The 26,599-nt window shown below is 43.3% G+C and overlaps 1 protein-coding gene across 1 annotated transcript in view; it reads right to left on the reverse strand.

Annotated features, from left to right (window-relative positions):
• Nucleotides 1–501: 501 nt before the first annotated feature.
• The window catches only part of LOC104109836 (uncharacterized), a 31,147-nt gene continuing 5,049 nt past the window's right edge, over nt 502–26,599 (reverse strand). Inside the window, exons 2-4 of the mRNA XM_070195772.1 lie at nt 12,065–12,223; nt 1,222–1,281; nt 502–984 (exon numbers count right to left, since the gene is read on the reverse strand). Coding sequence (XP_070051873.1) covers nt 647–984; nt 1,222–1,281; nt 12,065–12,140 — 474 coding nt within the window. The 5' untranslated portion in view covers nt 12,141–12,223 and the 3' untranslated portion in view covers nt 502–646. The remainder of the gene's footprint in view (nt 985–1,221; nt 1,282–12,064; nt 12,224–26,599) is intronic.

The raw sequence follows: 26,599 nt of genomic DNA on the forward strand, positions 1-26,599 counted from the left end.
CAGAGTGTCCAAGTTCAAAATTTTCAAGAGAAAGAGGATTACATGAACAATATAAATGACCGTGAACAATATTGTTGAGAACACGTCAATTTCAACAACAAAACTAATGAGTTCTCAGATAATCAAAGAGAGCAACAAGGAGGTGATCTAGGCCGTGAAACTTTAAGATAATCAGCACACATTTGAACGACAAAACTAATGAGTTCACAAGTATAGCATCATATAAATTGATGTCAACCAAAAAGGATATGTAGGTACTACAAATGAAGTAAATACTAAGACTTTGACAAGGAAAAAAAATCACATTCTGCAGATTAAGAGCCCGTTTAGGTTAGCTAAATAAAAGTAAAGCACTTGGGCTTAAAAGCACTTTTTAAGTGTTGAATCTGAAAATATGCAGTTGATGTGTTTGGTAAAACTGTGTGGTTAACACTTTTTTCTGTTAAAATGACAAATGACATTACAGTTGTTAACACTACAAAATGGCAATGGTCCACCATATCCGATAATAACACTTGATTGAGCTAAAATAGTTAAAACCTTATTCCATAATTCCTCACACTGCAAATATGTCCAACTCCAAAGTCCAAAATACAATATTACTTACTAATTTGCAAAAGAAAATACAAGAATTAAATAAATTCACTCACTCTGCATCATATCCTTTCTCTTGTAGCTCAGAAATGACTTCATTCCTCATCCTGATCCACGGCTTGAAGGCTTCTTGCTCAAATTTCTTATCCTGCAATACTTTCTGATAATTAAACGAATCTTTATCAGATTCAACGATTCCTTTAGGACCAATTGTAGTACCAATCATTCCACCTTTGGCAACGAACTCTTCCATGGCCTTCTCGTCCCCTGGATATGGAAATTTACGGCGTTCGTAAAGTTGTGCTAGTTCTTTTTCTTCTTTGGGCTTTGGCTTTAAGGTCCACCAACCAAGCGGCGACGTTTCATTCCACACCCTTGCTACCCCGAACAACGTGTAAGCAGAGTCATAATTATAAATTTTAAAATAAAACACTGTTTGCAGAAAAATCGAACTTCCATCTTTTCCAGCGAACTCACAACCCTTATTGTTGAACAAAGACCACTTTTATTAATGGGTTTATCAGTATATATTTATATAGATTTAATCAATATTTCAATACAAATACAGCGTTCCGAAAAAAGTCAATGGGTTCGCCCGAACCCACCCACTACTGTAGCTCCGCCCCTCCGTGTAAGTGCATAGCAACGCCTTTCCCACTTGCTTCCAAAAGTGATAATCTTCTTTGCCTAATGTATACGGTTAAAACCGATCTTCGACCATGAAGATCGATCGAGGATGGCATTTCAGTCAAGGGGATCTTCATGGAGAACCCGAACGAATTCCGAGATGGGGGCGTCGAGCTCGGGGCTTTCGAATCGACCGAGGTAACATCGACCGATACAGGTCCCGAACATCGATGCCCGAAAGTGATCACCTAGCTCGAAACCAAGGCTGAGGTTCCGATCCGATACCAAGCTCGAGTCGGTATCGAGTTCACAGACAAAAAGTTGTTACAACCGCACCAAAGGAGAGAATCTCGGCGGGAATTAAGGAGGAGACACACCATCATGGGTCCTCCACTAGTAATATTATTCCATCATATTGCTATAGATAAAGTAGTGATCCTTGGCTATAAAAGGCAAGATAGATTGTAATAGAGAGGACTTTTCGCTGGGATTAAGAATACATTGTGTTTATCTTTCTAAAGCTCACTAAATATCTTTGTTCATCATTTTCTATTTTTTGCACCATAAATACATGTATTATTATTTTCAGATCAAAGGAATCTACTTACCCTTAGAACCATACATAAATTCAACGTTATCCGATTTTTCGGGTAAACAGTTTGGCGCCCACCGTGGGGCTAAGGATAACAAGTGATTATTTGATACAAATATACAGCACACTCCAGCTTACAACTTCATACCAGCAATGGCTCTGCCAATTGACCTCGAAGCCGGCCTTCAGGATTAAACCAACAACTTGGTGCCCGTGGCCGAAAGGCTACCCAACAACGGCAACGAGGCTCGAATCGAGGAACCCGAAATTTGAGCCGAAGTACCAGTAGATATCAATTCACGAATAGCTCTAGAAGCGAATCAACGTTCCGAGCAGGAAAGAAGCGTTCAGGGTGGCGCTCGACCCATAGCCCGAGACACCCACAGCACGGGGGAAATCGGGGTCAGCTTGCGTATGATTTTCGAAATGCTACAAGCCCAACAAGTAGCGATAGCTCAGTTGCAGAGCCAAACTCATATGCGAAGTAATCCAAACTCCAATCCACTTCTTCGAGAAGTAACCCCCAGAACGGAGCCCGACACAGTGAAACCGAACGAGCGAAAATCAGGAACCGCTCCTGAAATTGCTAAACTGCTCGAGGAACTCACAAAGCGAGTCGAAGCCAACGACAAAAAATTCAAAACATATGATGCTAGGATCGATCAGATCCCGGGGGCTCCGCCCATGATGAAAGGGCTGGATTCGAAGAAATTCATACAAAAGCCTTTTCCATCAAGCGCGGCCCCGAAACTGATCCCAAAAAAGTTCTGTATGCCCGTAATTCCCAAATATAACGGTACAACCGATCCTAACGAACATCTCACCTCCTATACATGTGCCATCAAAGGCAACGATTTGGAAGACGATGAGATCGAGTCCGTATTATTGAAAAAGTTCGGAGAGACCCTCGCAAAAGGAGCAATGATCTGGTATCATAACTTGCCACCGAATTCTATCGATTCTTTTGCCATGTTAGCAGATTTATTCGTAAAAGCACATGCTGGTGCCATAAAGGTCGCAACGAGGAAATCAGATCTATTCAAAGTAAAACAAAGGGGTGACAAAATACTGAGGGAATTCGTATCCCGGTTTCAAATAGAACGCATGGATTTGCCACCAGTCATAGACGACTGGGCCGTACAAGCTTTCACCTAAGGGTTGAACGGACTGAGTTCGACAGCATCACGTCGGCTGAAACAAAGCTTGATCGAATACCCTGCAATAACTTGGGCGGATATATACAATCGGTATCAATCGAAAATCAGGGTCGAAGATGATCAATTCGGATTTCCGTATGAACCCACGCGTCAGAACCGCGCAACCACTAAAATTCTGAAGGAAACCAACAGAGAACAAAGGTCAAACAGAGACCGATACCGGTCGTACGTCACAGATCGAGTGAACCACGGTTCGGCACATGAGACAGTTAGGAATAACCGCAGGTATGATCGGGGGCAAAATTCTCGGGGACTTATGAGCAAGAGAGGCTTTGATAAACATGCCGATCCTATAGAAGTTCCTCGATTATCGGAATATAACTTCAACATCGATGCATCCGCCATCGTATCGGCTATCGGACGCATCAAAGATACCAGATTGTCTCGACCCATGCAGACCGATCCGGCCCAAAGGAATCCCAATTAAATATGCGAGTATTATGGCACCCATGATCACAAAACGGAAGAATGCAGACAATTAAGAGAGGAAGTAGCCCGCTTGTTTAACAAAGGGCACCTTAGGGAATTTTTGAGTGATAGGGCGAAGAACCATTTTAAAAACAAGGACTTCGGCAAGCAAAACGAAGAAGAAGAACCATAGCACATCATTCACATGATCATCGGCGGCGTCGATACCCCTCAGGAACCTATGCTCAAGCGCGCTAAAACGTCGATTGTGAGGGAAAAGCGATCTCGATTTCAAGATTACACTCCCTTAGGGACTTTATCGTTCAATGATGAAGATGCAGATGGAATCATCCAACCCTATAACGATGTACTGGTAATATCCATACTCATGAATAAAATTAAGCGTGTGTTAATTGATCCAGGTAGCTCGGCCAATATCATCAGATCGAAGGTCGTAAAACAGCTCGGCCTACAAAACCGGGTCGTATCCGCAACTTTGGTTTTTAACGGATTCAATATGGCATGCGAAACCACCAAAGGCGAGATAAACCTACCGATAAACATCGCCGGAACAATTCAGGAAACAAAGTTTCACGTGATCGAAGGCGATATGAGATATAATGCCCTTTTCGGAAGGCCGTGGATCCACAACATGAGAGCTGTACCTTCGACCCTGCACCAGGTCCTCAAATTCCCAACACCGACAGGTGTCAAAATAGTGTACGGAGAACAACCAGCCGCAAAGGAAATGTTCTCCATCGAAGAAGCAAAACCAACATCTTCGTCTTCGCCAGTGAATGGATCGGGTTCAAAAGGAGGCACAGTTGAAGACCGGAACGCCAAATAGCAACCAAAGACATCGGCCCCGACCCAGCAAGATAAGCAGAGCATCGAAGAAGATAATGATCAGTGGATCCCTCGATCCTTCATGACCCCCGATGACTCTGATGCCACCGAATCAACTATTGAGGAATTGAAACAAATCATTTTGATCGATCACTGGCCCGAACGAAAGGTATACCTGGGAAGGGGTTTGAGACCCGAACTCAGAAAGAAAATCATTCAATTTCTTATCGATAACATCGATTGCTTTGCTTGGTCCCATTTAGATATAACAGGAATCCCGCCGGACATAACAACACATCGACTAAGTGTGTCCCCTAGATTCAGATCGGTAAAGCAAAAAAGAAGACCCCAATCGGAGGTAAAGCACGCATTCATAAAAGATGAGGTAACTAAACTGCTCAAAATAGGATCCATTAGAGAGGTAAAATACCCCGAATGGTTGTCCAATGTGGTCGTAGTGCCTAAAAAGGGAAACAAACTTAGAATGTGTATAGACTACAAGGACTTGAACAAAGCATGCCCCAAAGATTCTTATCCACTGCCCAACATCGATCACTTGATCGATGCCACGGCCGGCCACGAGATCCTTATCTTTCTCGATGCCTATTCCGGGTATAATCAAATCCAGATGAACCCGGAAGATCAGGAAAAGACTTCGTTTGTGACCAGATATGGAACATATTGTTATAACGTAATGCCCTTCGGGCTAAAAAATGCAGGAGCTACTTATCAACGCCTAGTAAATAGAATGTTCGAAGAACAAATAGGTAAATCAATGGAAGTATATATTGATGACATGCTAGTCAAGTCCCTACGCGCAGAGGACCATCTGACCCATTTGCAGGAAACATTCGATATTCTGAGGAAATACAACATGAGTCTCAACCCCGAAAAATATGCTTTCGGAGTCGGCTCGGGTAAGTTCCTCGGCTTCATGGTGTCAGATCGGGGAATCGAGATTAACCCATACAAAATCAAGGCCATTGAGGACATCACCATCGTGAACAGCGTGAAAGCTGTACAAAGGTTAACAGGAAGAATAACAGCCTTAGGCCGATTCATTTCGAGATCATCAGATCGAAGCCACAAATTTTTCTCTCTACTCAAAAAGAAGAACGACTTCGCTTGGACACTGGAATGCCAACTAGCGTTACAGGAACTGAAATGATATCTATCGAACCCACCACTGCTGCACACTCCAAAAACCGACGAAAAACTTTACCTGTACTTGGCAGTATTAGAAGTTTTCATAAGCAGTGTCCTGGTTCGAGAAGAGGAAGGTACGCAATTTCCTGTTTACTACGTAAGTCGGACCTTAGGGGAAGCGGAAACTAGATATCCGCACTTGGAAAAATTGGCGCTTGCGCTGGTTAGCGCCTATAGGAAATTACGACCGTACTTCCAATGCCACCCCATAAGCGTATTAACCACCTGCCCACTTCGTAATATTTTACATAGACCTGAACTATCGGGCCGATTGGCCAAATGGGCCATCGAACTCAGCGGGTATGATATCGAATATCGACCTCGAACAACCATCAAGTCTCAAATTTTAGCAGACTTCGTGGCCGATTTCGCACCGACCCTCGTACCCGAAGTCAAAAAAGAACTACTGTTAAAATCAAATTTATCAATGAGGGCATGGATCCTCTTTACGGACGGAGCTTCGAACGTAAAGGGGTCCGGGCTAGGCATAGTTTTAAAATCTCCCACGGGTAACATTATTAGGCAAGCTATTAAAACTATCAGGTTAACTAACAACGAGGCCGAGTATGAAGCCATAATTGCAGGTCTCGAGCTAGCTAGAAATTTGGGAGCGGAGGTCGTTGAGGCCAATTGCGACTCTTTGCTAGTGGTGAGTCAAGTAAACAAAACCTTCGAAATCCGAGAAGGCAGAATGCAAAGGTATTTGGACAAACTGCTTATCACTTTGAACCATTTCAAACAATGGAGTCTACGACATGTTCCACGAGAACAGAATAACGAGGCCGATGCGCTTGCTAATTTGGGATCATTGGTCGAGGTAAATGATTTGAACTCGAAAACTGTCATTCAACTTTCAAGATCTGTAATCGAAGAAGGGCACGCCGAAATAAATTCTACCAGCTTAACCTGGGATTGGAGAAACAAGTATATTGAATACTTAAAAAACAGAAAGCTCCCTTCAGACCACAAAGAGTCCAGGACCCTTCGAACTAAAGCTGCTCGATTTATTTTGACTGCGGACGGAACGTTATATCGAAGAACATTCGATGGACCGATGTCGGTATGCATAGGTCCTGGAGATACCAATTACATCCTCCGGGAAGTACACGAGGGCACTTGTGGCAATCACTCCGGTGCCGACATGTTAGTTCGAAAAGTGATCAGAGCAGGGTATTATTAGATCGATATGGGCAAAGACGCAAAAGAATTTGTTCGTAAATGCGATAAATGTCAAAGGTTTGCTCCAATGATCCATCAGCCCGGAGAACAACTTCACTCGGTCCTATCGCCATGGCCATTCATGAAATGGGGAATGGACATCGTCGGCCCCCTACCATCGACCCCAGGTAAAGCCAGATTTATTTTGTTTATGACTGACTATTTTTCTATATGGGTTGAAGCACAGGCGTTCGAGAAAGTAAGAGAAAAAGAGGTTATCGACTTTTTGTGGGATCATATCATATGCCGATACGGGATACCATCCGAAATAGTATGTGATAATGGGAAGCAATTCATTGGCAACAAAATCACAAAATTCTTCGAAGACCACAAAATAAGACGGATACTAGCAACCCCATACCACCCCAGTGGAAACGGACAAGCCGAATCAACAAACAAAACTATTCTTCAAAATCTGAAGAAGAGATTGAACGACGCTAAAGGAAAATAGAGAGAAATCCTGCCCGAAGTCCTTTGGGCATATCGAACAACATCGAAATCCAGTACAGGGGCGACCCCATTCTCCTTAGTATATGGCTCCGAGGCATTGATGCCAGTCGAAGTCGGAGAGCCTAGTCTCAGATTTTGATTCATGATGGAAGAATCAAATAACGAGGCTATGAACACCAGCCTTGAATTATCGGACGAAGGACGAGAAGCTGCCCTCATCTGGTTGGCCGCACAAAAGCAACGAATCGAAAGGTATTACAATCGAAGAACTAAACTTCGCCACTTCAAGCCAGGGGACTTGGTGTTAAGGAAAGTCACCATCAATACTCGGAATCCAAACGAAGGAAAACTAGGACCAAATTGGGAAGGACCATACCAGGTGCTCGAAAACTTTGGGAAAGGATCGTACATGCTCGGCATCATAAACGGCAAACAGCTATCAAGCAGTTGGAATGTATCACATCTAAAACGGTACTACTGCTAAGGTCCGACCTCTCCCATATTTAATCAACTGTCCCGTACAGAAGTTCGAACAAAGAACAGAAGTATTCTTTTACTCAAAAGCACGTGTTGCACTCTTTTTTCCTTAGACCGATTTTTTTTTCCCAAATGGGTTTTTTGCGGCAAGGTTTTTAATGAGGCAACCATCGATCGTGCTGCGCTTTCAAAACAGTATCCGAGGCTTTTGACCCTTAGTCCGAACGGCCTAGAATACTGGGGGGCACCAGGGCCTCAAATACATCAAGTTCAGATGCAACAAAGCCTTCTCACAACAATAGAGGAAAAATTGTAAGAGCCACAATGGTCAAAATGAACCATGCTCATAATAGATTGCCCCAAAAACATGTACAATGACTTGAGATTTATTATGCAACCAGAATTAACAATCACTCAAATATTAAGCCTACGGGCTACCACATTATCTCGAGTTCGAAATAAACACTCGAATATTAAGCCTACTGGCTACTTCTATATCAAGTTCGAAATACTCAGTCGACCGTTGAGCCTACGAGTTACTTCAACACCGAGTTCGAAATAATCACTCGAATATTAAGCCTGCGGGCTTCCACGTTATCTCGAGTTTGAAATAATCACTCGAATATTAAGCCTACGGGCTACTTCTATATCAAGTTCGAAATACTCAGTCGACCGTTGAGCCTACGGGTTACTTCAACACCGAGTTCGAAATAATCACTCGAATATTAAGCCTACGGGCTTCCACATTATCTCGAGTTCGAAATAATCACTCGAATATTAAGCCTACGGGCTACCACATTATCTCGAGTTCAAAATAAACACTCGAATATTAAGCCCACGGCCCACTTCTATATCGAGTTCGAAATAAACACTCAAATATTAAAGCCTACGGGATACCGAGTTCGAACAAGGACCCAATCGAATTTGAAACATTGAAAAAGCTACGAGTTTACGTTAACCACCACATTACGATCAACTCAACAAGCAAGACGTCACTCCAAATCTGACCGATCAAAATCGACCTTGTTATATATATACAAAATTGCCTACGTAATTAATTTACAGATAATGAGAATTAGACTCTAAGCTTCTGGGTCGGGGTCTTCCCCACCCTCGGACCCGCTTTTGCTACCATCATCGTTATCATCATCATCATCATCAGAAGCCAAGGCTTCCGCTTCCGCTTCAAGCTCTTTTGCCTTTCTTACCTCTTCGGTAAGATCGAAACCTCGAGCATGAATCTCCTCGAGGGTCTCCTTCCGAGATCTACACTTAACAAGTTCGGCAACCCAATGAGCTCGAGCATCGGCAATCTTTGCCGCTTCCCGGGCCTCCACCTGAGCGGCCTCAACATCAGCTCGATATACAACAATAGACTTATCCGCCAAAACTTTCGACGACTCAACCTCCGCCTTAGCCTCAGCAAGTCGTATCTCAAGCTCATCGATTTTCTTAGCTTGAACCGACACCTTTTGCTTGACGTTTCGAAGCTGAACGTCGGCTAATAATAACTTTGTTAAGATGGTTTCTTTCTCCACTGCCAGACGGTCAATTGTCTTCTTCCACTGGTTGCATTCGGCCCGAATTTGATCGACCTCCTCTCGAAGTAGCCCGATCTTCTCGATCTTTTGCTGCAACTGAGACAACGAAGGGTTAAATTCCACAGTCGAGTCGAATCCATACTTTAACAGAACGAGGCTCACCAGCTGATCGAGCTCGACCCTTTCTTCACGAACCTTAGCCAAATCCGCTTGAAGATCCTTTATAGTCTCCTCCTTTTTGCTACAAAGAAGCCGAAGGTCATCTCTTTCACCTAGGACCTTCCGGAGTTCGGCCTCATAATGGCTAAGATCAACTCGAAACCTACTGATGGTCTGCATAGTTAGAAACTATCATCAGCACCAATAAAGCAAAGAGGGATCACCGATATCGGAACAGTCAAGTATGGAAAAGAACAAAGAAGCCAAGTATGGAAGAATCATTACCCGAGTAATAAAACGCTGAGCTTCCTCTAACAAAAGAGAAGCATCACCGATATCAGAACTGTCATCAACACCAGTAAAACAATCCTTAAAAGGATCCGCTGCACCTGAGCCAACACAAATATCAGGAGTCTTCAGCTCTCGGGCCTCCTTCAACGCCTCCTCAAAAAAAGACGGAAGGGAAGGTGAATGACCATTGCCATTGCCCCGAGCAAATCACTCGGAGTACTCTGATCGAGACTTAGGTCTTCGGAACCAACCCCGATGGGCACGGCCGCCATCGGCTCAGCAGCTCTAGCAAACTCGACTGCCTCCGTAGGTCGGACTACCAAAGCCGAGGAGCTATCTTCTTCTTTCACTTCCTCCCTCAGTCGTTGGACCGAGTCGATCGAAAGGGCAATGATTTTTCTCCTCACCTTTCGAGTTTTGGGCTTAGGGTCCTCCGGCCGAGAGGAAGCCCTTCGTTTCTTTTCTTTTCCCTGTTCCAGGACCGGGGGCTTGTTTCCTTCATCACTGCTCGAAGGCCGCAAAATGGCATCCCTAGTTACACCTATATACAAAGGAAAAATTGATAACGAAATGAATGCAGAATATACCTCGAGGGAAACAGGAACCAAACCTCACCATGATTCTTGGCCTCCCATCTACCTTTAGCTAAATCACGCCAAGCACGCTCGGCATAGGATGAAGTCAAGGCTAACTTTCGAACCCAATCCTCGAGATCAGGCACAGCTTGTGGCATCCAAGGTGCAGCTGGACATCAGAAAATAATATTAACAAATACGGAAAAGGACACGAAAAGCAAACATGGATCACTTACGGTCGAAATTCCATTTTTCAGGAAACGACATCTTTTCCTCCGGGATAAGATCACGAGTCCTCACTCGAATATATCGACCCATCCAACCTCGATCCTTATCTTCATCGATGCTCGACATCAAAGCCTTCGATGCCCGACGATATAGCCTAATTAGTCCACGATAAATCTGAGGCCGATACAGTCATATAAGGTGGTTCAGAGAAAAATTCAACCCTCCGGCTTTGATAGAGAAGAAACACAATAAGATGACTATACGCCATAAGGAAGGATGAATTTGGCCGAGGGTGACCTAATATCTCCTGGAGAAATCAAAAATTACGGGATCGACAGCTCCCAACGTAAAGGGATAGGTGTAAACACTTAAAAATCCCTCCACATAGGTAGTGACGCTCTCATCGGAGGATGGAATTTGTAACACAACCTCAGAACCCCAGCCGCAGTCTTTTCTGACGACCTCGAGGTGAACCTCCGCTATAGAGCACATATACATCGATACGTGCTCACACCAACCCGGAACGGACGAAGGGTTCTCTACCTTAAAATCAGTTCTTAAAATACACGGGCCGGGAATATAATCTTGAACGGACGGCTCGGTTGGCGCCTCATCGTCACACGGCCGTAAGGAAGAAGCTTTCTCCTTGTGAGGTACGATCTTTGAAGTTTTCGCCATCAATATAAGAAGAAAAAGCCGCAAAGAAAGGTGAAAGAGGGGACAACACCAAAACTCTGGTATAAGCGGCACTAAAGCAACGAAATAAGAGAAAATAATCAAAGGGAATTTGGGAAAAGAGGAAGCACAAAAGTGAAAAACATTATATGGGAAAACTATTTATAAGGCATGGCGATTCGTCTCTAGCGGTGGCCGACCACCGACTGACACACATTAAATGCCTCGATGAAACCAAATCGATGGGACAACTATCACGCACGTCACAGCCAAAGTCGATAGAAACGTCATCATTGATTCGGTCGAACCTCAGGGAAATCACATCGTTTCTCGTCATCTCCTTTTCAAGAAACGAGGGGGCTATCTGTATACGGTTAAAACCGATCCTCGATCATGAAGATCGATCGAGGATGGTATTTCAGTCAAGGGGGGTCTTCATGGAGAACCCGAACGAATTCCGAGATGGGGGCGTCGAGCTCGAGGCGTTCGAATTGACCGAGGTAACATCGACCGATACATGTCCCGAACATCGATGCCCGAACGTGATCACCTAGCTCGAAACCAAGGCCGAGGTTCCGATCCGATACCGAGCTCGAGTCAGTATCGAGTTCACAGACAAAAAGCTGTTACAACCGCACCAAAAGAGAGAATCTCGGCGGGAATTAAGGAGGAGACACACCATCATGGGTCCTCCACTAGTAATATTATTCCATCATGTTGCTATAGATAAAGTAGTGATCCTTGGCTATAAAAGGCAAGATAGATTGTAATAGAGAGGACTTTTCGCTAGGATTAAGAATACATTGTGTTTATCTTTCTAAAGCTCACTAAATATCTTTGTTCATCATTTTTTATTTTTTGCACCATAAATACGTGTATTGTTATTTCCAGATCAAAGGAATCTACTTACTCTTAGAACCATACATAAATTCAACGTTATCCGATTTTTCGGGTAAACACCTAATCCGATTCTCTTAAGGCATTTCTGGGAATCAAATGATTTTGCCATTGAAGCACCTGTTTTAGTACGCATCATGCAGCTACTGAAACTGTTTCTGGTAAAGCCCGATTACCCGACCGGATCCGAGCTCAAAACCCGTGTACCCACTCGGGTTGCTGCTTTGTGAGAGTAAATTCTTGGAATCGTCACTCAACTTATCAAAATATTCTACCAAAGTTATTTTATTTTTTTAGGATAACAAAATTACTCAACTACTGCATTTTGACTCAAAAAATAAATACTATATATTTTGACATACCATGTCATATTAAAATCTTAGTTTTTAATAATAAAACTCATTTAATCCATAAAACCCAATTTCTAATAATCTATATAGTGACTTCTTTTTTTAAATCTATGTGAGTACTTTATATCCAAGGTAAGTCAAAATATGTGCAAGCGGGTTAAGACAGATACTTAAGTTATCGATATTATTTGACATTAAAAACAACACTAGGCATAGCAAATGGGTTTTTCCTCTACTCTTTATTTGGTTCATAACCTCTTTATTTTGAGGATAAGTTTTTAAGAAATTAAAACTAATAGTAAAAGTTAACAATATATCTATTTACTTTTTAAATTTGTCAATTTTTTAAACTTCAAAAACTTATGAAATTTTACTTAACAAAGATTAATTCAATTTATACCAAAATACTACTTTATTTCTTGATTAAATTAAGTAGATTAACAAGTGCTAACATATTTATTAAAAATGTTCCTTGACATGTGCGTTGCACGTGTATGCCGAGCCAAATAATATATTATTCGGTAGAATAACATCAATATTACTAAAAATCTTTGAGTAAATAATTATACGTCTAAGAATAAAGTGCATATTTTATGTGAATGATCAATGATTGCTCGACTCATCTAAATTAGTGAAAATATCCAATTGGTGTCGGAAGCAACACTTTTTGACCAGATTTATCTGTTGTATATTCTTCAACTATAATACTATGTGTGCCTGTCTTTTCAGGTTAATTACTTTAATTACTTTTTTCATTAATATTTAAGTATGTTTTTTCTTTTGATATATATATGAAGTGCAAAATATTTAGAATCATGTGATACACAAGCATATTAAATGTATTTATGTTAGTAAGCATTACAAGTAAGAAAAATATTAGTAGCTTAAACTACTTGTAATATTTTACACTAATTCTCATTGTGAAAAAACTCATTGGTGAATTTTAATGTAACGACCCAATTTCCCTTATAGGCCGTGGTAGCGCCCAACATTGTCGCTAGGCAAGTCAACGGGGAACTAGCCATGTATTTATTCTTTTTAATAACTTCAAAGTAGTTGATTCTTATTTATTAAGTAAATGGGAAGTGGAAAATTATGTTAAAGTAAAGCGTGAACCAATGAAAGAGCAAGATATAGTGAAACAAATACTCAAAACCATAAAGTATCTACTAGCATGTTCCCAAGACCCGGTGTCACAAGTGTATGAGCAACTAGTAAAATATACAAAACACCTATGCTACTGTCTGAAATACGATAGACATAAAGTAAATACAAAAGAGAGGTTGCGGGTACTGCAGAACGGACTCAAAAAGTATCTCACCACTATACCTCAGGGTAACGGAGGTACGCGCCTGAATGACTTTCAGATGCATCTGCCTCAGATCCTGCACGATTAGTGCAGAAGTGTAGCGTGAGTACATAAATAACATGTACCTAGTAAGAATCTAATCTAACCTCAAATAAGTAGTGACGAGGGGTCGACATCGACACTTACTACGGGCCAACAATAAAAATACAGAAATTCTAAATAGGCATGGAATACACGAATAAAAATAAACACAATAACCATTAGTGAATAAATGGTTCTTTAACTGATAGTCAATTTAAAAATAGACCATTAAATAAATTATAACCTCTCAAGTCATAAAAATAATATCAAGTGTATTCGGGCTCCAAACATTTTTACGCACTATTTATTCCGAGGTCGTACGATCTGATCCAGAGTAATGTGTACATTGTCATATTCATAACTCTTGTTTACGATATTGGTATCCCATCACTCCCTGGCTTTCTTTGAAGGCCATTTCGATTCTCTTTCTAGTATGATTCCTCTATAAGAATATTGAATGCACAGCTTCGTAGAGCAACTCTCCCCTTTACACACAACATAGTGTGGAATCGAATTATTAGTTCATTCTATTCTGGTTAATCCTTTTTGGCGGGTGATTTACTTATGAGCTAAAGAAATAATAGAGCAACATACAGTTATCTCTATGTGAAAACATATTGCGGCAAATACATTCCAATATTGAAACCTTTTAAGAAGATATGTTATGGCGTGAAGTGAAATTAATTAGTCAAGTTACAATATTTTTTCCTAAAGATACAAAGCTTGATTAGTTACATAAATTAAGCAATACATGAAAATAACGAAGTTACTACTGCAGCTCCACAAATATAATGATCGTAAAAGAATAAGTTCATGTTTGGCTCCTTCTTTTTAGAAATGGATTCATTAAATAAGTTAATATTATCTGGCAAGAAGGGGTTGCTCAGATAGACAGCATCCCCCACCTACAACCCCAAGATCGTGGGTCGTGTCAGCAAAGGAGCAAAAGCTCCAACAAAGGGGATCAAAAGAAAATCAAAGGGAAGGGGAATAAAAAAAAATTATATAAAAAAAAAGTTAGTATTATCCCATTGCATTGACAATATAGTTCAATGATAAAAAGGAAAGGGGATTAAGATATCCAAACAATATACAATCTGATAAAAGTAACTTTGAATTGATTTTTGTTATACTCATGTTACTATCCAAAAAGAATTGGAATTAGAATCAGTTGGCAATGAGTCCTCGTTGTCCAAAAGCTAGCAATTAGAATTTTCTTTGCATTGGTCTTTGTTATATTTACTCGTTGTCCTCCAATGTAACAATTAGAACTATCTTAAAAGAATTCTATCAATGAGAATTATATTAGCGGTGAGTTGTCCAATAACAATTAGAATATCATCCTAAAGGAATTCTCTCAATGAGAATTATGTGGGAAGTAGTCCAAAAATAGTAAAATACTATCCTAAAAAGATTCTACCAATAGTAGGAATTATATATGCCGTTGATGATCGTATAAAATCCCACTATTGAACTAAATAAATGGAGTTATTCATCTCTTGCACGAGAAAGATATGTATGATAATAAACGTTATTATTTAAAAGAATTGTCTGCACTGTGACAATTATATCCAATATTACTTAATGAAAGAAATATTCTGGAGCAAGATATGTATGATAATAAACGTTATTATTTCTATACTGAGTGTTGCTCATAGTTCGTTTGATTGAAGACACGTAGGACAAAAAATGCTTGACTTTGAAGATTGTATATTAACTGTTTTAACTATATATTGTTAATGTGTATGATCATCTCACCTAAAAGTTTAAGCTATTTGTGAGAACATACTTTTATTTATTTAATTACATCTTCAGCACGCCCCCTCACGTGGGGGCTTAATTCTATGTCAGAGTTTCTATACATATATGTATTTAGTACATGAAAATATTTATTAACTTAAGAAGGAAAGATACTCCTTTAAATACTAACAACAGTTAAAATTATATAGCCAATATACACAAGAATATTCACAACAATGTTATACAGTTATTACCACGTGTATAGATGATAAAGTTTCAACTTTCAATAATTCATTATTTTGTGCTTACATTGAGCTTCCTTGATTTCGGCAGTGTCATGATATTCCTGCCTAAGTGATATTCATGACATAATTCTATTTTATGGAAAAGCCAAAATACTACAGATACAATTTACAAATAGCATTCAAACAATCAAAAGGAATTTTTAAGAGTTGAATTATTACTTTTGTTTACCCAAAAAATGGATAGAGTTGAATTTATACGCAGTTCCCAGGATATGTGGCGTAACTTGATACAAAATGAAAGGATAAATAAAAATATAAATGTAGATTGGAGAGAATGCAATCTAGATAAGGTTATCAAGAATAATAAACCTTAGGATTCGACAAATAGAATTAATCTAAGAAACTGAAAGAGCTATTTTTTACTGTAGAAGAATATAGTACTTTTATTACAATGTAAGTCTTAGAAAAACTTGTCCTACAGAAATGATAACCAAGCCCTTTTATAGTGGAGGGATTCGGCTCCAAGCATAATAAAATAAATATTCAGTGGGAGACTCATGATAATTCAGCTTTTCCATAATTTCTGCCAAGATTCTCTCTAGTGGGATTACAACGGCTTTTGTCTACGAGCTCGATTTTGGTTTGAGCTTGATTTCGGCTCAAACTTGTGATCTTGGTTCGAGCCCGATCCTAGTTCGAGCCCTCGAATTGATTCCAGGTCAATGTTGGTTGGTCTCTGAATTATCAGTACGGTAGGTCTACCCTGCATCATGGTTCGATTCTTATTCGAGTTTGATTATGATATCGATCTCGACACGGACCGGCCTCCCCGGGTTCGAGGTTAGTTCGTCCCCCCTTCGGGATCTTACTTCGATACATCACCCTTCGAACTCGATCAGACATGCCAAGGTTGAAATCTATTTCGACCGTATACAGATAGTCTGTCACAACTCGCATTTTGGAGTTGTGATTTCGGCTAAGAACTGGTGAGAAAAGGTCCTTCTGATGGTCTGACGTAGAACTGTCTACTCGGGCAACTTGGGCTTTTTAATTTTAAGCATATATAAGGGGGGTATAGGTGATGAAAGCTCTGACCTGCCTCCCCTATACGTGCTGCCACCGAGCCGTATAGAACGAGCTACCTTGGGAAAAACCTCAAGGGCCTGCCTAGATGACTCAAAAGGAGTGTCAGAGGTACCCATACGAGTTAGGGAAACTCTATGGGCGGCGCAACGCCTTCGGGCTAGCGTTGGGCATCAAAGTGGTGCTGGAGGCTCGATGTGTGGAACGGCCAACCCCGCGGGCTGCCGAATGTTGGAATGAGACCTCCGTGCCGATTGGATACTTGATGCACCTGTCATAGGGGCATCATGTGTCGACTTGTGAGCATGGCTTGGGTTCAACCATGCAAGTAAGGGTCCGTTGGCCTAAAGGTGCAGTTGTGGGGCGACACTGTACAATTCGGGATGGAAGCGTGTCGTGAGGGCAATGTATGGGCATGGCACGAAAGACGCGCATGACAATGGCCAAGGGCTAAAGGTTGCCTTACTAGGGCGAGGCACGAGCTAGTCGCGGATGCACTAGGCGAGTGTCAAGCTTGAGGATTGGGCTGTGCACGCGGGAGCGATGCTCAGTCTTGGGCGAGGGACAAGACATGTCCTAAACCAATCCCCCAGGGCGCGCATGGATTGTGATCCTAAGATGAAGCGCCACGACATGTCTAGGGGCAAGGGCCTAGACATCTTACGGGCGGCACAAGTTGGGGCGAGCCTACGGGCTAGCCCCACCAACAGGCACAGGATCGTGCTTGGGAATCCTGGGATAGGAAACAGGCTGGCCTGCAGCGAGGGGAACTGCGGGCGCCGCACGGGCGAGCAGGTGCCGCTACCCAATGTAAGGATTTGGGCCCATGACACTTGGTATCAGAGCTGATTAAGGCCATACTATGCCATGGCACAACGTCAAGGCAAAGGGTGGATATGGTGAGCGCATTTTGGATGTCAGTGCAGAGATCACGTCAAAGCAGAGATTGATGTTCATATGCCACCAAAGATCGAGAACCCGATACTGATGGTCGACGAAAGAAATGGGTGATTCCATTGTCTTTCGTGAGTCTAAGGTGCTATTGAATGAGGTGATATGCCGATGACTCGGATGGCCAAGAGAAAGCCATGTTTTCCAGGTCATGCAACCATATTGCGAAGAGTGGGAGCCATGGACTATAAACTTAGGCATGATCATAGCAGAGATCTTGCCAAGGATGCGTGCAACGCATCAAGTTAAGTGTCTTTCCTACGGGAGAAGACCTTTGGGTTGACTGAGGGCATTGCCAAGGTGAGGAAACGAATTCGAGGGTATAGCGAAGCTTCGGAACTGGGCGGATTTCCAAGTTAGAAGGTGTTAATCTGGAAAGAGGTACGTCGAATGATCGGGGACCGTGAGTGTCCAGGTGCGAGGCACACCGAACCGGGAAGCCGTGCTAGCAGGGCCAAGAGGGTGCCTGTCTATAGGGCGAGTATTGAAGTACTACCGGGAGCATTAGCTACTTGTTGAGGAAGTGACAACTGGAAAACAAAGAGCTTTGTTCGGAAATACGGCGATACTATGACTTTGGGAATGTAGTACTCACCAAAGGTCATCCCAAGAGCTGGACGAATGCCAAGTGGGACGACAGAGCTAATATGTATCCTCCACATTAAGTGTGGGAGGATCCCGCCTATGCAAGAGGCATATGGGCAAAGTCGTGGGTCTGGAAGCGAACACATCTTCAAGGTAGTGAGGGCAATTAAAAGCTACGGGAGTGGAATGCTACGTGAGCTATGCCAAGAGGGCGTCTTAATGCTACGGGAGCGAAAGGCTACGGGAGCCATGCCAAGGGCATCTTAAGGCTATGGGAGCGACGTCAAAAGAGCACACTGATGTGCTAACCTGTGAAGGAAAGCTTCAGACGGACATGAAGACCGTGAGGGTCATGGTGTGATTGACTAGTGTGGGTCAATCACAAAGTTAGACACCAGACCGCACTTTCCAAGTGAACACCGAATGGAGGTGAAGTGCAGAGGCACGCTTAGAAGATACTTGGGGGAGAAGTGCATGGGGCACGACTCCTTTTAAGAAAGGACTTCGAGGAAGTCCAACCCACAGGACAAAGGGAGCTGAAATGGGCATACCTGAGGGGGCAGACTCCGGGATGTCTTAAGCCATGATGTGTCATCGGGGACGATGACATTATGAGTGTGGGAGGATGTCACAACTCGCACTTTGGAGTTGTGATTTCGACTAAGAACTGGTGAGAAAAGGTCCTTCTGATGGTCTGACGTAGAACTGTCTACTCGGGCAACTTGGGCTTTTTAATTTTAAGCATATATAAGGGGGGTATAGGTGATGAAAGCTCTGACCTGCCTCCCCCATACGTGCTGCCACAGAGCCGAATAGAACGAGCTACCTTGGGGGTAACCTCAAGCGCCTGCCTAGATGACTCAAAAAGAGTATCAAAGGTACCCATACGAGTTAGGGAAACTCTATGGGGCGCAATGCCTTCGGGCTAGCATTGGGCATCAAAGTGGTGTTGGAGGCTCGATGTGTGGAACGGCCAGCCCCGCGGGCTGCCGAATGTTGGAACGAGACCTCCATGCCGATTGGATACTTGATGCACCTGTCATAGGGGCATCATGTGTCGACTTGTGAGCATGGCTTGGGTTCAACCATGCAAGCAAGGGTCCGTTGGCCTAAAGGTGTAGTTGTGGGGCGACACTGTACAATTCGGGATGGAAGCGTGTCACGAGGGCAATGTATGGGCATGGCACGAAAGACGCGCATGACAATGGCCAAGGGGTAAATGTTGCCTTACTCGGGCGAGGCACGAGCTAGTTGCGGATGCACTAGGCGAGTGTCAAGCTTGAGGATTGGGCTGTGTACGCGGGAGCAATGCTCAGTCTTGGGCGAGGGACAAGACATGTCCTAAGCCAATCCCCCAGGGCGCACATGGATTGTGATCCTAAGATAAAGTTCCACGACATGTCTAGGGCCAAGGGCCTAGACATCTTACGGGCGGCACAAGTTGGGGCGAGCCTACGGGCTAGCCCCACCAACAGGCACAAGATCATGCTTGAGAATTTTGGGATAGGAAACAGACCGGCCTGCAGCGAGGGGAATTGCGGGTGCCGCACGGGCGAGCAGGTGCCGCTACCTAATGTAAGGATTTGGGCCCGTGACATAGTCCCCTCGTTTCTCAGAAAGAATATGGCGAGAAACGATATGATTTTCAACAGCTCGATTGGATTATATCTTGTCGTTTCTATCGGGTTCGACCATGACACATCTGGTAGTTGTCTCGTCGATTTAGTCTTTCAAGGCATTTAATGCATGTCAGGCGGTGGTCGGCCACTGCTGATACTGAACCGCCATCGTTTGAACCTATAAATAACCCTTACTTTTATCTTTTACCATTTTTACATCTTCTATCTTCCAAAATTTCCCAAGTTCTTCTTCGTACTCTCCAACTTACCAGTAAAGCTGTGATTTCTTTCCGCAAAAACCCCTCTTCAATTCTACCAAATCTCTGTCACTTTCTTCTATTCCTTACTTTTGAATTCAAAATGGCGAAAACATCGCAAACCATTCCTCAGAAAGATAAGGCTTCATCTTCACAGTGTGACGCCGATGAGACACCGGCAGAACCACGGCCTGAGGAATGTGTTCCCGATGCGTGTGTCCTTACTTCGAATTTTAAGGTTGATAAAGGTTCATCGGTCCCTGGCCGGTGTGAGCCGGTATCGAGGTACATGTATTCGATAACTGAGAAGCACCTCGATCTGTTAAAGAAGGATTGCAATTGGGGTGAAAAAGAAATAATAATACCTACCCCTGACGAAGATATCACTTCTTACGTGAAAGGGTTTTTGACTGTATATACTTACCCTTTCACTTTGGGTCCCCTCGATTCCGTCATTATTGACTTTTGTCGACAATATCAGGTAACCCTAGGCCAGGTCCATCCTTCTTTGTGGCGGATCGTTATCCTGATCCGATATTTTGTGAGCAAAATCGAGGGGATGTCGTTCACCCTCGATCATCTTATCCGGTTGTACCGTCCCCGACTTTTTCGAGGAGGGTTAATAAAACTCCAGCGTCGGGCTACCAAGGCTCTGTTCTCGAGTATTAACGAGGACATGGACCGGGGTTGGATGGGCAGGTTCGTTCGAGTAAGGACTTCGGACCTGATTCCGACTAAAAAGATGCCCTTTCCCGAGGAGTGGAATATGAAACGTAAGTGTAATCTTGTTGTTGCTTCTATTTTGTTCTTCCATTTATTCTCTTATCGACACTTCTCCTTTTGTGATGTTGCGGTTTTCTAGATGCCCGGAGCGGTTCCCGATCTCAAGAACTAGGTACGAGCTCTTATTTCGACCTCCACATACGCCGAGCGCTCATGGCGTGATTTGTCAAAGGGTCGGTGGGAGGCCAAAAATCACGATAAGCTGATTTTTCAAACTCTGATGATCCGAACGAGGCGTTTCTCAAAATAGTTTTTATAAGGTTTCCCATATGCAGGTTTGGGTAAAGACGCGGTCTTGAGGCCCCTGTCCAATGAGGAGGATGTTTCGACCTCTGTCCCAAAGCAGGTAAAGGAAAATAAAAGGAAGAGAGCCTCGGTTCCCGAATATCCAAAATCGAAGAAGAGGACGACTCGTAAGCCGAACACGAATGTCATTTCCTTGACCGTGGAATCCGTTCTGTGTCTAAGGGATGAAGATGATGAAGAAGAAGAGAACAATGAGTTCGCGCTGGCAGTCCGAACGAAGAGAGCCACCGATGCCTCATCACCGACTGGATCGATGATGCTCTATGAGGCTCCGCCTCGAACTGAAGATATACCGGAGAAAGATTCAGGTAGAGTCCCCGAACTATCAGATGTCGAAGATGCCTCTCATCGGAGTCAACCGGCAGGGGATACGATTGAAGAGCCCCTCCACCCCTCCGAGCCGAGGGGAACGCTCCAAACGAGTCATTTAGGGCAGCAACGATCGAGGATTCGCCTACCTTTCCCGCTTTTTCCGCAGGGGTGATTCGGGAAGCTCAATCTCTGGGAGCCCTCGATCTAGACAGGCTTCACGATGAAGAAGATCTATTGCGTGACCTGTTTACCAGTATTGAGGACGTTGCCGGTGCCGGTGATGAGTCAGATCTTTTTCACGGATTGCGACAGGCTTTGAATCAGGTGAGCCTTTAAAATTATTTTGTCGGTATTATCTTTATGTTCGTTTTTCATTAACTTCGCTTCTTGTTTCTTTGTAGGCAGCGACAGTCCATCGAGAACAATGTTCTCATTCCCAGAATGAGCTGCATCGATACGCGACCAACCTACACCGCGCTACTGACGAGAGGGACTCCCTTAGACTTTCCTTAGGACAGAGAGATGAGGAAATAAAAGACCTCCAAGCTGAGCTGGCCATGGCTTATCGAGATCAGAATGATTTGTCTGAGCAGGTAATGATGCTTTTGAATGCCTATGGGCTTGATACCAAAACGATAGCTAACATTTCGGTCTCACAACTGTAGCAAAAAATCCAGATGATCGGGAAGCTTCGTGAGGAGGTCGACGTGAAAAGGATGGAGTCCTTGCGGTGGAAAGAAGGTATGGACCGCTTTGCTGCAGAAAAAGAGACTGCTCGAGCCCAGTTATTATCGTCCGAAACCCAACTTCAGAAAATGAAGGAAAAAGGCCTGGTTCAAGTAAGAAGAATTGAGGAGCTTGAGGCTCGGTTGGCCTCTGTACTCGCCAAGGCCGAATCCGATGCTGAAAAGGGAAAGGCCGATGCGGATGCGCTCGTGGCCGTCTATCGGGCCGATGCTGAAGCTGCCCAAGTCCAGGCAAGAGAGCCAGCCGAGTCCGCTGATAGTCGAGCGCATTGGGTCACCGAACTTGCTAAGTGCCGATCTAGAAGGGAAACTCTCGAGGAGATTCATGCTCGTGGCTTCGATCTCGCTGAAGAGATAAAAAGGGCAAAAGAACTCGAAGCTGATGCTGAAGCTCTGGTTTCTGATGGTGATGATGATGACGATGGGAGTAAGAGCGGATCCGAATATGGGTGGGAACCTGATGAAGAAGAGACCGCTCCCGGACGAGAAATTTAGTTCTTAGTTTTTACGTTGTAATCACCCATGCAGATAAATTTGTGTATAGACATATCTCCCCTTTTGCCGACTTGCTTCTATTTTTGTTTCCCGTCTTGCGAGGACTTTATTCGCCTTATGAATGTTTCCACAATGTTTTAAACAACTTAATCAACTTTGGAGCTCGTAGCCTCTGCAACCGAGCGAGCGTTTACTCAAACTTGGGGCAATGTAGCCTTTTAGGCTTATTAGTTGTCAATGATTCGATCTTGAAGAAATATAGCCAGTGGGCGTAATGGTCGAGCGAGTGTTTGCTCGAACTCGAAAATGTAGCCCGTAGGCTTAGTCGAGTGAATGATTCGAACTCGAATTAATGTAGCCCGTAGGCTTAGTCGAATGAATGATTCGAACTCGAATTAATGTAGCATGTAGGCTTAGTCGAATGAATGATTTGAACTCGAATTAATGTAGCCCGTAGGCTTAGTCGAATGAATGATTCGAACTCGAATTAATGTAGCTCGTAGGCTTAATCGAATGAATGATTCGAACTCGAAGTAATGTAGCCCGTAGGCTTAGTCGAGTGAATGATTCGAACTCGAATTAATGTAGCTCGTAGTCTTAGTCGAATGAATGATTCGAACTCGAATTAATGTAGCCCGTATGCTTAATCGAATGAATGATTCGAACTCGAAGTAATGTAGCCCGTAGGCTTAGTCGAGTGAATGGTTCGAACTCGAAATAATGTAGTCCGTAGGCTTAATGGTCGAGTGAGTGTTTGCTCGAACTTGAAATAAAAATAGCCCATAAGCTTGGTCGAGTGAATGATTCGAACTCGAAGTAATGTAGCCCGTAGGCTTAATGGTCGAGTGAGTGTTTGCTCGAACTCGAAATAAAAATAGCCCGTAGGCTTGGTCGAGTGAATCTTAATTCTGATTGCACAGTAAATCTCAAAATAGAGGAATTTTCATTGGATATAAGATGCTGATAAAGAAGAGAACTTTCTTTGCACGTTATTACATGCCTGGGTTCGGGCCAATCTATATGAGCATGGTTCGCTTCGACCATTTGGCTCTTATAATTTTACCTATTGGGACCCTGTTGCTGTGAAATAACTTTCTTGCGGGACCTTGAATATTGTCGTAAATGCTGCACGATCAATAGTTGCCTCATTAAAAACCTTGCCGAAAAACCCATTTGGGATAAAACCGGTCTAAGGAAAAAAGAGTGCAACGCGTGCTTTCTAGCGAGAGGTCCGTCCCTTATTCGGACTTCTGCAGAGGTCAGTTTTGAGATATAAATGAATATGGGAATGTTGTACCTTAGCAGTAGTACTGTTTTAGATGTGATACATTCCAGCTACTTGATAGCTGTTTGCCGTTTATAACGCCGATCCTGTACGACCCCTTTCCGATGTTCTCGAGTACCTGATATGGTCCTTCCCAATTCGGTCCTAGCTTATTCGGATTTCGGGTATTGATGGTAAATTTTCTTAACACTAAGTCCCCTGGCTTGAAATGACGGATCTTGGTTCTTCGATTATAATATCTTTCGATTCGCTGCTTTTGGGCGGCCATTCGGACGAGAGCAGCTTCTCGTCTTTCATCCGATAGTTCGAGGCTTGTATTCATAGCCTCGTTATTTGATTCTTCCATCGCGAATCGAAATCTGGCACCGGGTTCACCAACTTTGACTGGTATCAATACTTCAGACCCATATACTAAGGAGAACGGGGTCGCCCCCGTATTGGATTTTGACATTGTCTGATATGCCCAAAGGACTTCGGGCAGGATTTTTCTCCATCTCCCTTTAGCGTCGTTCAACCTCTTCTTTAAGTTTTGAATGACAGTTTTGTTTGTTGATTCGGCCTGCCCATTCCCACTGGGGTGGTATGGCGTCGACAATATCCTTCTTATCTTGTGGTCTTCGAGGAATCTTGTTACTTTGCCGCCAACGAATTGTTTTCCATTGTCACATACTATTTCGGCGGGTATCCCGAATCGGTATATGATATGATCCCAAATAAAATCTATAACTTCTTTCTCTCTTATTTTCTCGAATGCCTGCGCTTCAACCCATTTAGAAAAATAGTCAGTCATAAACAAAATGAATTTGGCTTTACCTGGGGTCGATGGCAGAGGGCCGACGATATCCATTCCCCATTTCATGAATGGCCACGGGGATAGGACTGAGTGGAGTTGCTCTCCGGGCTGGTGGATCATCGGTGCGAACCTTTGACATTTGTCATATTTACGAACAAATTCATTCTCATCTTTGCCCATATCGATCCAATAATACCCTGCTCTGATTATTTTTCGGACTAATGTATCGGATCAGAGTGATTCCCGTAAGTACCCTCATGCATTTCCCGTAGGACGTAATCGACATCCCCCGAACCCAAGTATACCGCCAACGGTCCATCGAACGTTCTTCGGTACAACGTTCCGTCTGAATCCAATGTGAATCGAGTAGCTTTGGTCCATAGGATTCTGGAATCTTTAGGGTCCGATGGGAGTTTTTCGCTTTTCAAGTATTCAATATACTTGTTTCTCCAATTCCAGTAGAATTTATTTCGGCGTGACCTTCTTTGATTACCGATCTCGAAAGTTGAACAACATTCCCCGAACTCGTATCATCTACCTAGACCGACGACCCCAAATTCGCAAACGCATCGGCCTCATTATTTTGTTCCCGTGGTACATGCCGTAAAGTCCATCGTTTGGAATGGCGCGAAGTGATAAGCAGTTTATCTAAATACCTTTGCATTCTACCTTCTCGAACTTCGAAGGTTTTGTTTACTTGACTCACCACCAGCAAGGAGTCGCAATTGGCTTCAATGACTTCTGCTCCCAAGTTTCTAGCTAGCTCGAGACCTGCAATCATGGCTTCATACTCGGCCTCGTTGTTAGTCAACTTGATAGTTTTAATAGATTGCCTAATAGTGCTACCCGTGGGTGGTTTCAAAACTATGCCCAGCCCGGACCCTTTTACGTTCGAAGCCCCGTCCGTAAAAAAGGATCCATACCCCTGATGATGTACCTGATTTCAACAGTTCTTTTTCGACTTCGGGTACGAGGGTTGGTGTGAAATCGTCCACGAAGTCTGCTAAAATTTGAGATTTGATGGCCGTGCGGGGTTGATATTCGATATAGTACCCACTGAGTTCGACGACCCCTTTGGCCAGTCGGCCTGATAACTCGGGTTTGTGCAAAATATTACGAAGCGGGTAAGTGGACAATACACATATGGGATGACATTGAAAGTACGGCCTTAACTTTCTTGAGGCGCTTATTAGTGCAAGTGCTAATTTTTCTAGGAGCGGATATCTAGTTTCCGCCTCTCCTAAGGTTCGACTCGTATAATAAACGGGGAATTGCGTACCTTGCTCTTCTCGAACTAGGACACCGCTTACGGCGACTTCCGATACTGCCAAGTGCAAACAAAGTTTCTCATTTGTTTTTTGAGTATGAAGCAGTGGTGGGCTTGATAGATATCGCTTTAGTTCTTCTAATGCTTGTTGGCACTCCGGGGTCCAAGAAAAATCGTTCTTCTTTTTGACTAGGGAGAAAAATTTATGACTTCGATCAGATGATCTTGAGATGAACCGGTTTAAGGCGGCAATCCGACCCGTTAGCCTTTGTACGGCCTTCACGCTGTCCATAACGACGATGTCTTCGATGGCCTTGATTTTATCGGGGTTAATCTCTATTCCCCGATGTGACACCATGAAGCCGAGGAACTTGCCCGAACCGACTCCGAA

This window comes from Nicotiana tomentosiformis, chromosome 2 (assembly GCF_000390325.3).
Source record: "Nicotiana tomentosiformis chromosome 2, ASM39032v3, whole genome shotgun sequence".
Taxonomy (NCBI): domain Eukaryota; kingdom Viridiplantae; phylum Streptophyta; class Magnoliopsida; order Solanales; family Solanaceae; genus Nicotiana; species Nicotiana tomentosiformis.